Consider the following 13,633-nt stretch of genomic DNA (forward strand, 5'->3'; position numbering starts at 1 on the left):
TTGCAAGCCTGGGAAATTGTACATTCAAGGGCAATGTGTCAGACTATTATGAATGGGAAAAACAAGGCTTTCATACCAGAGCTCACTACCAAATAGGCTGGCCTAATAACATTCAGCTCTCGGCTGCACGGTCACTGCCTACTGCCAGTCACATCAAGGATAAGTACTAATGGCCAAAGTCATTGTAGTTACAGAATTAGGTAGGAGGAAGAAAAAAGCAGCAGCAGGCAGGCAGAAATCCTTTTTTTATATGAATAAAATTTTATTGAATTTTATACAATTAGAAAGAACAAAGAAAGAGGAGCAAACAGTCTTATGGAGGGTAGGAACCAGAAGAGCTTTCCCAGTAGAGGAGGGTGCCTGCTGAGGGCAGTGTTCCTGTAAATGTCACACAGGGGTTGTTACAAAAGCAGAGAGAATGTGTCTGGGCTTTTCTTTGATTGTTTTGGGTTTTTTCCTTCCCCCATTAGGGTTTCTAAAGCCACTCTTCTTCCCCCATCAATCCTACCACCCAGCAGCAAAGAGAGCAGACAGGCAGGAAACTGGACTGCACCAGTGAAATGTGTGCACACACAGAGTAACCACCTGGGGGTTTTGCACACATTCTGGATGCAGTGCTGTAGAACGGGAAAGAAGGGATTTTGGATTTTTTTATCTCCTTTTTCTTCTTTTTCTTTCATTTTTCCTTTTTTTTTATTTTAAGAAAAGAAGGCACAAAATCTCAGCCAAGCTTCAAACCTAGTGCTGCTTGGGAGCTCCCAGTCTCCCAAAAAGCCACTGTGTCCACATGGGAACCCAGCCCTCACCTCTCCCTCCTCCTCCTCAGAGTCTGTGCTTGCATTTGTACTGCTCAGGTAGAAGGCCCTGCCCAAGGTTTGTGCACTGCTAGGGAAAGTAAAGCCGTGCCGGGACAAGGAAAGTGGGGATGAGGAAGAGTCTGTTGGCTTAAACAGACCCTTTTCCAATGTGAGAACTATGGAAGTCACCTGTGACTCCCCACATTGCTTTTCCAAGAGCAGACCTGGGAGGGCTCTGGTGCTTTTTGAGGTGATTGCTGCCTTTGCCTGTGCAAGGCTTGGTGTTATGCAGGAGGGCCAAAACACCTATCCAGGTGTGGCCTCTTTGAACCAGCGCTCTCTAGGAGAGGAAATCCCAGCCCTCAGTCCAGCCCTCCAAATGGCATCAGATTCCTTCAGAGGTTTCAACTCTTGGCTTTGATTAAGGCTATTTAGTTGCAATAGAAAAAATAGAGGTGCCAGCCAAAACCACCTGCCAGGCTGCAAGGAGATGGCAGGGCCACTGGCAGATGCCACCAGTACCCAGTCCCAGGACATTGAGGGAAGTGGGAGAGGCAGAGAGATAGTGTGTGGGCTTTCATTAAGCCTCTGCATTCTAAAGCAGGAAACAAATCCTGCTAACATGTCTGTGCACGTGGGAGAGCAGGAATGAAAACTCTGATGCCTCTCTGTGAAGGCTCCTAGCCCTGCCATGCTGCCGAGCCCTGCATAGCCTGATGAATAAAATCCACCATGCAAACATCAAAGTTGTGGGGTTTGAAGTCACTTGCCCCAAATCAGAGCAGCCCAGAGGCAACAGATGCCTCCTGAACCTGCCTGGTGCTCCATCGCACCACCCTGCTGCTCTCTGCCTCCTGAATAACCCCAGCAACACCCCAAAAAAAGGAAAAAAAGAGATCCAAGCCCTAGAGCAGCAGCAGCAGCTTCAGCAGCAGCAGCAGTGGTGCAGCCTTGCCCTGCACCGAGTGTCTCAGGGAAAGATGCTCAGACAGCTGCATCCTCCACAGCTATAAACAGGGCTCTGGTGGCACTCCAACCTAGTGCAGGAGAAACACCCAGTCTGAGGATCTGCTTGTGTCTGTGTGTGTGCCTGTGTGTGTCTGTGTGTGCTGAGGTGGGGGGAAGAACCGCAAAAAATAAAGACAAATGCTTCCTGGCCCACACCCTCACCCAACCATCCCCTTGCCTGGGCTGGTGGCTGTGCCTTCATCTCCCCTCCGGCCTGTCCCATGCCTCCTCGCACCCAGCCCTAGTGCACAGTACTCCCTAATCCAACAGTGGAGCCAGGGCCATGGGAAGCTGGGACTGCGCAGCCTTCCCTGCCCCAACACAGGTCATCATCCTCTTGGAAACAAAACAGCAACAACAATGGAAAAAAATAATATATATATATATATCTCCCCAACCTCCCTGAAAGACCCAAATGGATGGAATCAGTCCCCAACAAAACCAACAGGAAATAAAAGCAAAAGTTCCCCCCAGGGTCAGGCCCGAGTGCATGTCCCAGCTGGGGCCCAGCAGCCCGGGAGCACATCCCGACCTCCCTGCTCCTCTGGCCTTGGCACATCCGTGGCGTCCATTGGCACGAGGAGCTCCAGCAGCTGGGGGGAGAGCGGCTGGGCCAGGGCTGTCCCACCAGCTGGCAGCAGCCTCGAGAGGGGAGGGCAGGTGGAGAGGGAAGTGTGTGACCCCCCCACCGCCTCACTGACTTTCAGGAAGGAGTAGGGTCTCTTTGCCCCACCGGGGATGAGAGGCCCCTTGCTCAGCTCTCAGCCACCCACACGGTCCTACACCAGGGAGCCAGCCCGGCTCTGGGCGGGCACCATGACGGGCACAGCCCCGATGCGCTCCAGCGTGGCCTGGCTGACTGCATAGGAGCGGGTGTGCGGCAGCCGTGGCTTCCTGCCGACCGAGCCGTTGCTCCGGATCACCTCCTGAGGCGACGGCGCCGTGCTGGCCGTCACCACCAGTGTCTTAGGGGGAGCCGGGGACGGGTGGCCGCCGTTGGCATAGACGGGGCGGGCACTCGTGCTCCCTGAGCGGGAGAAGGGGGGCTGGTGAGCATCGTTGCTGTTGCTGAAGCGGGTGAAGGAGTCTGTGGCGTGGTTGGCTTTAGGGTCGTTCCAGTAGCGGCTGTTGTAGGTGTTGGAGGAGGTGAGGGTGTCGTTCTCTGATGAGGACGCATCAGCGTGGAACGTCTTTGTGGCAGAGGAGCATTTGGGTGGCAGTTCATCCTCTCTGGGAAGAAGAAGATATGAGGGCATAAGGAGGACACTGGCCCACTTGTCCAACACCCCCACCCTTAACTACCATGCTGGGGTCATCGATCCAAGCACCAATCTGAATCAGCATTGCTCCTTGGCCTTTTCACTCGTCCTTCTCTGCGGGACCTACCTATGTGTAGGTCCTGTGTGCTTCCGGTGCCAAATTTGCCACTGAGGCAAATGACCCATGCTCAAAGAAAGTCAGGCAGTGCCAGACAGTGATAGCTGTGACTGTAACCTCTGTGACTGGAGAATATCACAGCTGTATCTCCACAGTTTTTTAGCTATCACTGCTGGCAGTGATAGCAGTATCTGGCATTATGGGTCAGAATTCCCACCACATCACTCTTCTACAGAGCTAACAACATGAAGTCCCATCCCTCTTGCTGGCAGAAGGATTAAAGACATTAGAGGCAATACTGAAAAGAAAATGTATTGTTACCATTTTTCATTTTCTCCCTCCATTTTCTGGATATATATTGGCACCTGACCTGGGGGAACACACCCAGGATTAACAAAAATGAGGTTTCCAATTTCACTCCTGTCAGCTACAGCTTTTGCTTGGAGGTCCCCCATCACCAGCCTTCCCTGACCCTTACCTTATCTCATTGGGAATTTCCTCCTCTTCTTCTTCTTTGTGTTTATTTTTCCAGTAAAACAGTGCTACAGCCACCAAAACAATGCAAACAACGAGCACAACGGCACCTGTGGCCACCGCTCCTGCAATCAGGCCGATACTCCGTGGGTGAGCTGTGGAGATGATTGAACAGAGCATGAAGAAGAAATCAGGGATGGGCTGTGGCCATCTGTAAGCACATGAAACTGCGTGGCTTGGGAGGGGAGAGAGGCAATGTTCCCATTCCAGGGCATGATTGTCTTCTGATGGAGAGGCATGTGGTGGCTCACAGCAAACATGGTTACACACCTTTCTGTCACAAGACAGAAACAGGTGGCCAAGCCTCCCCTGGCAAAATACTTACGTGCAATGACTTGCAGGTCCAGAAGGCAAGTGCTGGTTCCAATGGCATTTGAAGCCACACATTGGTAAAGACCTGAGGACACAGTGCTGATATTTCGGAGAGTGACAGTGCCCTGGACTTGGTCTAGTCAGAGAGAAAAGAAGGATTTAAATCCCTCCCCCGCTTGAGGAAAACCATGAAAAGGCAAAGCCAGTAAATAGAGAATTTTGGTGTGAGACTATTAAGAGAGAAATAAATTAGGAAATAACCTTTAGATGGAAGCATTGTGCGTGCACATACACACACAGAGACAAGATTAGGCCTTAAGGAGCTTACACTACATGTTTCCTTCTCTTCTTATAGAGGAATTTCTGCAGATGAAAGCTTGGGACTCTCAGCATTGTGTAAGAATGGGGAAGAAAGAGATGCAAAATTACCTATACCCAGATCTACTTGCTGAATTCAGTCTTGCTCTGCAGAACCCCTACTCTCCCATCTCTGGGCTCCCCATCTCCTGCTCTGCCAATATTCCTCATTCCTGAATTACATGAAACTGAAAGGTGGCATATTCTTAAAATAAAGCAAGATAAAGGGCAAAAGTACAGCTGTCAGTATTTGATCAGGACACCTAGGCTAAGAAAACCTAAGAGTGGGACTTGAGGCTGGGAAACACCAGTTTGATCAGAGCCCTGCTTCTCTATGCATCTGAAAAGCATCTCTGGCAGTAATTTTTTGGAGAACTGTGGCATCAGTTCCTCATGGAGAACTGTGAGAAGCTGGCTGTATTTCCCCAGGATGATTCTGCCTCTCTTTTCCCCGCTTCCATTCTATAAGCCTTTCATTTGGTTTAAAATGCAGGTGGGTTGGCAGCTGAAATTTTCAGCCACATGCCAACATCTAGAAATCACACTCTCTCTCTTCCATTCGACCCAATCCTTGTTTTTCAATGGGGAACATGTTTCTGGACCAGAAAAACCCACAAAAATTGAAGTGGCCTCTGGAGGGTACCCCGTCCACCGTGGGCTTTAGGAATCTTCGTTCCAATAAAGGGACCATGCAAATGATGGCAGACGCTCAGTGAGCCATGCCACCTCTGGTAGCTCAGACAAGGGACAGCCCAGGCTGCCACCTGGGAAATAAGAGGATAATCAACAGAATGAGCACCTTGTGTGGCAGTTGGGGGCAACTTGGGGACATTGTCCAGTTTCTCCCAGAGGTATGTTGGCCGGGGGATGCCTTCTTCTGAGCTGCAGGTCAGTGTGATATCGCTGCCCACGTCCAGGGACCCCTGGATTCTGCAAAGCGGGGCAGAAGGAGGAACTGCGAGAGAAGAGGGGAAGGTGATAGCAAATCAGGAAATGTGACCAAACAACGGAATGCAGGCTCACTCTGGACATGTGCTGCTGGGGAAAGCAAGGACAGTGGCATGAGCTGTCAAGAGGACAAGAAGGAGGCAGCAGACAAGAACTCGTTATGGTTTGGGGGGAGACAATTCACACAAAGATTCCTGACCCACCAGCCCATCGGGGTTACAGACTACTGCTGACTTTCACAGGACCCAGTTCTCTTAGACCTCTCCCTTGAAAAAAAGGTGAATATTTGTCTTTGAGATAGCAAGGATGGTGAAAGTTAACAGAACTATAGACAAATTTACTGTGATTTGGTTTTGCTTTCATATCCCTATAATGGCATGCACTTTGGAGTATTTAGCATCAATGGGCGCATTCAGAACTAACAGCTTTCATGGAAAGGAAGCAAAGATATAAAGTCATTCTCTCCTCCTGTTGCTATGCACCAAACCCCTTACGCTCCATTCAGCCCTCTGGGATGCCCTCATATTTTATTCCTGCTACTTTGCAACTCCATATCACAATACCACCCAAAAAGTTTCTCTCCACCACATTTTAAAACTTCATTACACACTGCCTGCATATGAAGTCTATGTGCCCTACAAACTCCCACAGTATCCATAAGGCAGCCCATTCCTCACCACAGGATGTCTGTGGGCTCAAAGGCACACAGTACTGTGTTGCTCATGATGCACTGTCATGCACAGAGGTCCGCTTGTCCCTGCCCCTCCCCCCTTCCCCCCATAATACCAATAAACACACCCAAGACTGTAAGTCCAATGACTCCAATATTCCTGACGCCTCGGTCGGGAAGATTGTTGACCAAACACTGGTAGGTGCCAGTATCCGACAGCTGAGTGTTGTTGATGAAGATGGAGGCACTGGTGGTTGGCATTGTCACAGCAAACCCCACTCGCCCATAGAACTGGGGTGCACCACCAAAGATCTGACCCCCTTGGTAGAGAATAACCTGCAAAACAAAGGAAGGCTCAAACAACACTCTGCAGAAGCTGAGCAAGGAGGAAGAACAGCAAGCAAAACATGGGCTTCCAAAGCCAAAAGGACCAGTTAGTAAAATGTCTCTGAATAAGCAAACCTCAATATACATCCTAGCAATGGTGTTTTTTCCAAAACAGGAACACCCTCTGTAGCCCATTTTATGTCAGTAAAAATGTTCATAACAGACCAGAAAGATACCCAAATCTTATGGTGTAGCTGGATTGGCAATACCAGCCTCCTTCATATGATAGTCATTACCTGCCTGGACAGGATCAATGTACAGAAGCAGAGGGTCTCAGCAGGTCAGTGAATACTTTGAAGAAAAGCATCTGTGGACAGTATCATTTTGAGTCTCCATCAGTAAGATCCTGCCATGATTTGACACTGTTTACTGAAGGACTTTGGGATGAGCTGGATGACAGGCAGTGCAACCTTTGAACCTGCACAGCCTTCGCCAGTCAGACTGTGCTCAGACCAAGTCCCTGAGGAGCAAGATTTCTTCAGTGCAGGTTCTCGCACTGAATACAAAATGTGATCAGGGCAGTGTAACCCAAGATTTATTTCAGAGAAAAGGCGTTCTTCTGTTGTCAGAGTATGTGGAAAAAAAACAGACCAGCAAATCTCAGGTTACGATTCCTGTGCCCACCATTATATACTCTCATTTGCTAGTATTCATAAGAATGGACTTGCAAAAGCTACAGGCAGTGAAAAAGTAAGAAGGGAAGTAAAAGAGACAATGAGTCTATGAGAAGTTATGTGTTAGAGAACATTTTACATAGATTTCACAAGTTAAAGCTGCAGCTACTCCCAGGGCCTCCAAATTCCATATCCAGTGCACCAAAACCTGGATTACATTTCCTGTGCTATTTTGAGCACACATACTACCAGAGGCCCAGGGCAGCAACACAGTATCACATACAATTGCCCCAGCTGCATATCCAGGCAAGGACACAATGTGCATCTGTTAACAAAACATTGAAGAAAACAGATTCATGTGATACCCAGAGAGCACATTCAGCAGTTAAAGGACAGTGAAGTTCTGGGACCACCGTGGACTCAGCATTGTAGAGGGCCTACATCCAGAATATGGTGGGGAGCAGGAAAGCCCCAAGGAAGTACCTGCTCCTGTAAGGAAAGACCTACCTGTTGGGGCTGGTTGGCGTTGGAAAGAGGAATGACCATCCAGATGACATTAAGGTTAGTGAGAGCAGCGTTAGTGGTGAAGGTGCAGGGCAACACTGCTGTCTGGCCTCGGGCAACCTGGATACTCCCTGAACTGACTGACACCTCCAGGGCACACACCAGACCTGGAAAGAGAGGGACACACAATTCAAGCATTTCAGGAGAAGGACACACAGTTCAAAGCACTGCAGATGGTCCCATACACTTGCAGGTCACAACTCAGTATCCCATTCCTACACAACTGTACCCTACTATATCTGTCTAAAAGGAATTATATTCCTTCTTCACAGATCATTCTACTCTCATGCAGACATTTTTTACAGACAAATGTAGATATGTGGTCCTTTTAATTGTGGGCACTCTAGTTTCAGAGCCTCTGACAACAGCAGTGATTTTTTTTGGCAACAGGTAAAGGGCTATAAGAACAACCAAGCTGTCTCTAAGAGAAAGAGATATGTTTTCAAACCCATCATTCTTAGTGATACCCAACAGCAGGGAATGAGAAAAAGAAACTGCAATATTAACCAAGAAATACAGTTCTCCTCCAACTTCTATGCTTCATAAAGTACAGCAAGACCAGATGTATTTTAACAATATTTTTAATTTAAAGGGTTAAAAGTTGAACTATTTTCCAGTCCAGTCCTTTCTATTTAGGTGATGAAAAATTACTATTGCTACTGGAAGATCTCATCAAATCTCATTTATTTTCCAGAATTTCTACCATCCACTTCTTTGCATTCCACATAGACTGCACAAAGATGAAAGCCTGATAAGCACCAGCTTCCCAGTACAACAGCTCAAGGCTGCCATTTTAAGACTGCAAGTCACACAGGGAAATACCTCTGTTCCTACCACCAAAATCTTGTCAAATGAAACTAACCAAGAGGTCTCCACCACCACTTCAAGTTGCACTAAAATGCTTTAAACCATTTTTCTCCACAAAATCAAAATATTGACTATAAAAAGGTATATCTCTCTATGACAGCTCACCATTTTCTTGTTCAAAGCACGTGGGAGGGTGCTGGAGAAGAAGGCAAGGAGTTTTCAAGCTCCAAGGCAACAGCAGAATACTGCTAGCATCCAGGTGCTGTCTTCAGACCACCCTATTCTCTTGCTGAACCCAGGAAGGGCTGCCTGAAAAATTTCTGTCTTCTGCCAAGAGACAGTGGTTTGCTGAAGGTGAAATGCTTCATGAGAAGAGTTTTCTATCTGAACTACCAAGATATCAAATAGGCTGATGTCTGAGGAAAAGGTGAGTGTCCCCACATGCTTGTCTGCTGAAATCCTTCCCACACTGCCTAATGTAGAAATGCAGCACCAGAGCCTGGAAGCGCTGAGCTTCAGATGCTGGGAACCCAAAGATTCTAGCACCTGAACAGCCTTCCATGTGTTCTGGTGTTTGAAGTGATTGCTCCAGAGTTGCACTACTCCAGGACTTGGCAAATACTCAGCTGCCTCTTCCAAACTTCCATTCCTCCATCCACATCTCCTACCTTCAAAGCCCCACGTAGTTCAGGGAGGCTCAGAAATGCTCCAGAACACAGTCAGATAAAATTTCACTCTAACCTCTTCAAGTGAAGTTCACAAGTTTCTTACTTTGTGGGGAAAAAGCACCCCGAGTCTGACTTTCCTCATTGTCTTGGGACTCTGACTTTCCTCATTGTCTTGGGACATACTTAAAAATATGGAATGTTTTGGAAACCCCTAGGGAAACAGTGACTCTCCAGTACTAACATCTCAGAGATTTAGGTGGCGGATAAGAAACAGCTGGTGGAACCTTAATCCATCAATCTCCTATGCAAGTCTGTCAGTAGCAAGCAGAAGTAAATAACTGGAAGAGCCAGGAATAAGCATCACCTTTATCACAAGGCATCTGCCTTCCAGCTATGTCTGTGGGCAACAGGCTGGGAATGGATTTGGACTCCTCATTTTCTTATGGCTGGCAAGGCAGTGGCAGTAGCCCAAAGCCCGGAAGTGATCCATGTCAACTTTGGAGATCTCTCTTGCTGAATGTGACTCCAGCAAGGAATTGTCTTTTATGCAGGCTGAAATTTGAAGGCTGTCTTGCCATGACTACTCATCCAGTCTAGCATCATGAATGTGCTAACCAGTGTGCAGGGAGTCACAATGGTTTGAACATCTATTGGATTGACCTCCCTCTCCAACATGGGGCGGGAAGTTCTTCTGTTATGTTGAGTGTAGATTTAATGAGATCCTCTCCATGAGAAGAAAAGAAACTACTCATGCAATTTGGAACAACACTGTGTGTTTTTCAGTCTCATTCCTTATCCCTTCCACTTTACCTTCCATAAAAAACCCACACATTCAAATCCTTGTCATTCAGAAAAAGTAATACATAAGTGTGAGTGTTCCAATTTACTGGAAAAGTCAGACTTTGCAGTTTGCTTTGCAGGATTAGTTATATCAATCACTCAGTCATCAAGATGATGAGGTTTTCTAATCACCCTCTTCCTACTCCTAATATTTATTATTAGTTGATTGTAAACATCCTGCAGAATAATAAAAACACTAAAATAGAACATGCATAATTTATTCACCATAAAAATACTTTTTGCTACATTTGAGAACTTCACAATGTACTCATGAGCAATTTTAAAGATGACAGAAAACACATATTCACTTTTCCCTGCCAGTACCCCACTCTTATGCTGCCCACATTATCTCCTTTTCCTTTCAAGGCACCACAACATCCCTTTTACTTTGAATGCCATGGAGCAGGGAAGCACTAAGGAGTAGCTGAGGTCTTTGTTCATTTCTCTTGTCAAGGGAACTGCTTTGAACCTGGCCTGCAAGATGAGCAAAACCCCCCACCACCACACTGTCCTATCTCTGCCTTGTTAAACCACCAGGCAAGCCAGCTCCTCAGGCTTGCCTTTACCTCAGGCAGCCCAGGGCATGCAAACTGCTCCTTGGCCCTTTTTTGGCTCTTTTGGTATACAAGGCAGGTGACACTTAGGACTCATTTTGTTAAGCTGAATGGCACCTGCAGGGCTACAGCTGGGGAAACACACACACAGCCACTTCTGACAAGGAAGACTGAACAAGGCATGAGGAAAGGAAGGCAAACTCCTCCTCCAGCATCATGAACAGGGAGGTAGGGTGGTGTGTTAGCACAGCACTGGGCAGGCAGTACTGTAACATGACTCCTTTCTCAGTGAGACAGCTGAAAGAGCAAAGACCAAACCCTCTTCAGAAGCTGCACCATCTCAAGACTATCAGAAAATGTAACATTTACACATGCACTTGTCCATCTATGCAAGTATCTCTGTGACTGCATTCTTCCACACGTTTAACAGTCATGGCCCAAAACACAGATGGATGCACACAAAGTCACACACACTTAAAAACCTGTCTGCCCAGGGTGACACCAACTAGGAAAACTCAACCAAATGATTCGTGTTTAAACATTTCAAAATTGGGCATTGCAAAAATGTGGGTTTGTATTAATGCAAGAGGAGGGAGGCAGAGGAGAGAGGGGAAAAGAGATTTCAAATTTAGCATATCTGTTGGGATAAGGATTTTACAATGCAGCCTAAGGAATGAGGACTTCAATTCCCTTGAGTAGATATAAATGCAAATATAGATATATGCACACACATACAGCCTACTAAATCAAATTACACATAAGAGGTCAGAAAAATCAAGCAAAGGATGTTGTAAGAAGTCTCCTTCTGCAAAGTTACACAATCCAGGTATTTTCTAAGCATTCAGAAGTTTAATGACTTCAGAGAGACAAAGAATCGATCACCACCAAATCATCTCTCAGAATTGGATTACAATGGCCATTACACCCTCTCTTGTGACTGCAGTCTCCTCCTTACTTAGTAATTAAGCAGCCCTGTAAGCAGCATGCCCAGAGGATGAGCAGGGTACACCACTGTCAGCAGAAAGAGGAATGGGCCCTTCCTATACGTAGGACACTTTGATCTTGGCTTGATTCAGCAAACAGCATTCTCCTTTGATCCTGAGGCAGCAAGCTCCCATCACTAATTAGAAGGGATGCTCCATTTTTCTGTCCCCTATCAGCAAACCAGTCAGCAGAAGAATGTTTTGGCTGCAGAGGCTCTTTCAGAATTTCTTCACATTTTTAGGCTCAAGTAATTATTCTGGCAACAGAACTGATTCCATTTTTGATGGCTCGCTGCTGCTGCTGCTTTTCCAAGTAGCTGCTTTTCCAGCTCCCTCCCTACTAAGCATGAAGGAGTCTATGTAGGTAATTTATACATCATGACACAAGCACATAGGACGCAGTCCCACAGCACACATTGCCCTCCCTGGTGGGTGTAAGGAGGAGTCAGATGCTGCCACGTTTTCTAGCTGCCCTAGAGGGGTTGCAAGTTTCACAGAGCCTTCAGAATGTACCAGATACAGTGAAACTGAAAGACATGGGCAAATCTAAGCACTTTGACTCATTCTAAGTTGGTAAAAAACATTCCCAGCTCCCACTCACTGCCACACCTTTCCTCCAGAGATCACCAGCAGAATCAGCACTTGCTAGCACTTGCTAGCAGCAAACTCCTGATACCAAAGGTAGAGACTAGACTACAGGTTCACTCTGCAGTGCTGGCAAGCCAGGGAAAGAAATGGCCAGGGGAGGAAGGAGGGAAGAAGGTGTGAAAGGGATGAAAGAAACCCTCAGCTGTGTGCATTCTGCATCTCCAGACCTCAAGGGAAAATGTGCAGGAATGTGTGTCACTGTGGGGAAATGAGAATAAAGCTTCAAGCTGATTCAGCTTGCATAGGAAACCCAGGGAATGGCTGGAATGGCTCCTGCCTGTCCCAGCGCAATTAGCAATCCTGCTGCCACATGCTGGGGAAGATACCTTTGGCAGTATGACATTTTGGGTCCCTTGTTAGAGAGGCACAGATGAGGTCACACAGAAGTTTGCAGAATAGGGTAGAAGCACAGTGTTCCATCTGGCAACCGCAGGCAATGGAGGGAGAAACTGCAGAGTAGTCTTTTTTCCTGAGATGAAAGGAAAAGACAAGTTGCTGTGCCTTTTGCCTGGCTCACATCTCTGAGTCTGGGACCAAAGCTACCCCCTGTGCTAAAGAAGAGAAATGTCTTCCACCCTGAATGAGCTGAGGTACACTGCCAAGCCAACACACTGAGCAGCAGCAAAACCTACAGCCCAGGAAGGAGTGACTCACAGCAGGAGGAGGCAGGAACAGAAGCAGGCAGTACACCTGCCATAGGACCTGCCTCTGCAGCAAACACTCAAAAGCCCTTGAAAGTGCCTGGCTTGCAGTTGCAAACACAGAAAACATTGAAATTATCCAGCATGATATGACAGCATCCAAACTGGCTGCTCAACAAGATGCTTGAATACTGGTCTTGCCCATCCTCATCAGGGACTGTGTATCCTGCTTCATTCTGAATGTGGTACACTTGCTAGTTCAGAGTCTATCTAACCAAACACAGTATTTACCCAACCTAATGTCTGGAGGCAGCTTGCAGTAGACTCCACCCTGCTTGGGTAACCAACATCACCAAGCACTGCAATGGAGCATAGATCTGAGCTTATGCCTAGCTAGACTATTTCCAGTTCATTAAGGAAACTCTACCATGGAAAAACTTCCAGGTTCCAAAGTCATTCTGCAGGGCAGGTATCTGGGACAGATTCACACTGTCATAATAGACTGCATCCTGGGTCCAAGGTGCCCTAGCACAAATTTTCCTGGGAAGGATGCTTGGTAGAAACCTCCTTGGAACAATAATAGTGGGAGAAATAGAGTGAGGAAGGAATGACTCCAGCAAACAATACCCCCTCTGCCAGCTCACAGCAAGGGGACAAAGTTTGGTCCATTCTTAGGGGGATTGCTTCTGTGCCCCAGTTTGAGGGCACATGTTATGCAAGTGTCTGACAGGTCTAGCAATGGGATAGTAACCTGTGGAAGACAATGGAACAGTGTATAAGGCAAAATAATTTCCAACATTTTCCTTCCTAGCTTTGCTGGCTCTGCAGGACAGACTGGAGGAAATAGCAGGAAAACCATCCCATCTAGCATGGTTTAGAGCAAGGTCTCTGTAAAACAGGTATTAAAACTATACTGATGCTTAC

The 13,633-nt window shown here is 47.1% G+C and overlaps 1 protein-coding gene across 3 annotated transcripts in view; it reads right to left on the minus strand.

Annotated features, from left to right (window-relative positions):
- Window positions 1–238: 238 nt before the first annotated feature.
- IGSF11 (immunoglobulin superfamily member 11) overlaps window positions 239–13,633 on the minus strand; it is a 104,374-nt gene continuing 90,979 nt past the window's right edge. For all 3 annotated transcript variants that reach the window (XM_063148359.1, XM_063148361.1, XM_063148360.1), the window contains exons 2-7: window positions 7,512–7,675; window positions 6,132–6,339; window positions 5,185–5,340; window positions 4,042–4,164; window positions 3,661–3,811; window positions 239–3,035 (exon numbers count right to left, since the gene is read on the minus strand). In XM_063148359.1, coding sequence (XP_063004429.1) covers window positions 2,585–3,035; window positions 3,661–3,811; window positions 4,042–4,164; window positions 5,185–5,340; window positions 6,132–6,339; window positions 7,512–7,675 — 1,253 coding nt within the window. In that variant the 3' untranslated portion in view covers window positions 239–2,584. The remainder of the gene's footprint in view (window positions 3,036–3,660; window positions 3,812–4,041; window positions 4,165–5,184; window positions 5,341–6,131; window positions 6,340–7,511; window positions 7,676–13,633) is intronic.

This window comes from Melospiza melodia, chromosome 2 (genome assembly GCF_035770615.1).
Source record: "Melospiza melodia melodia isolate bMelMel2 chromosome 2, bMelMel2.pri, whole genome shotgun sequence".
Classification (NCBI taxonomy): Eukaryota; Metazoa; Chordata; class Aves; order Passeriformes; family Passerellidae; genus Melospiza; species Melospiza melodia.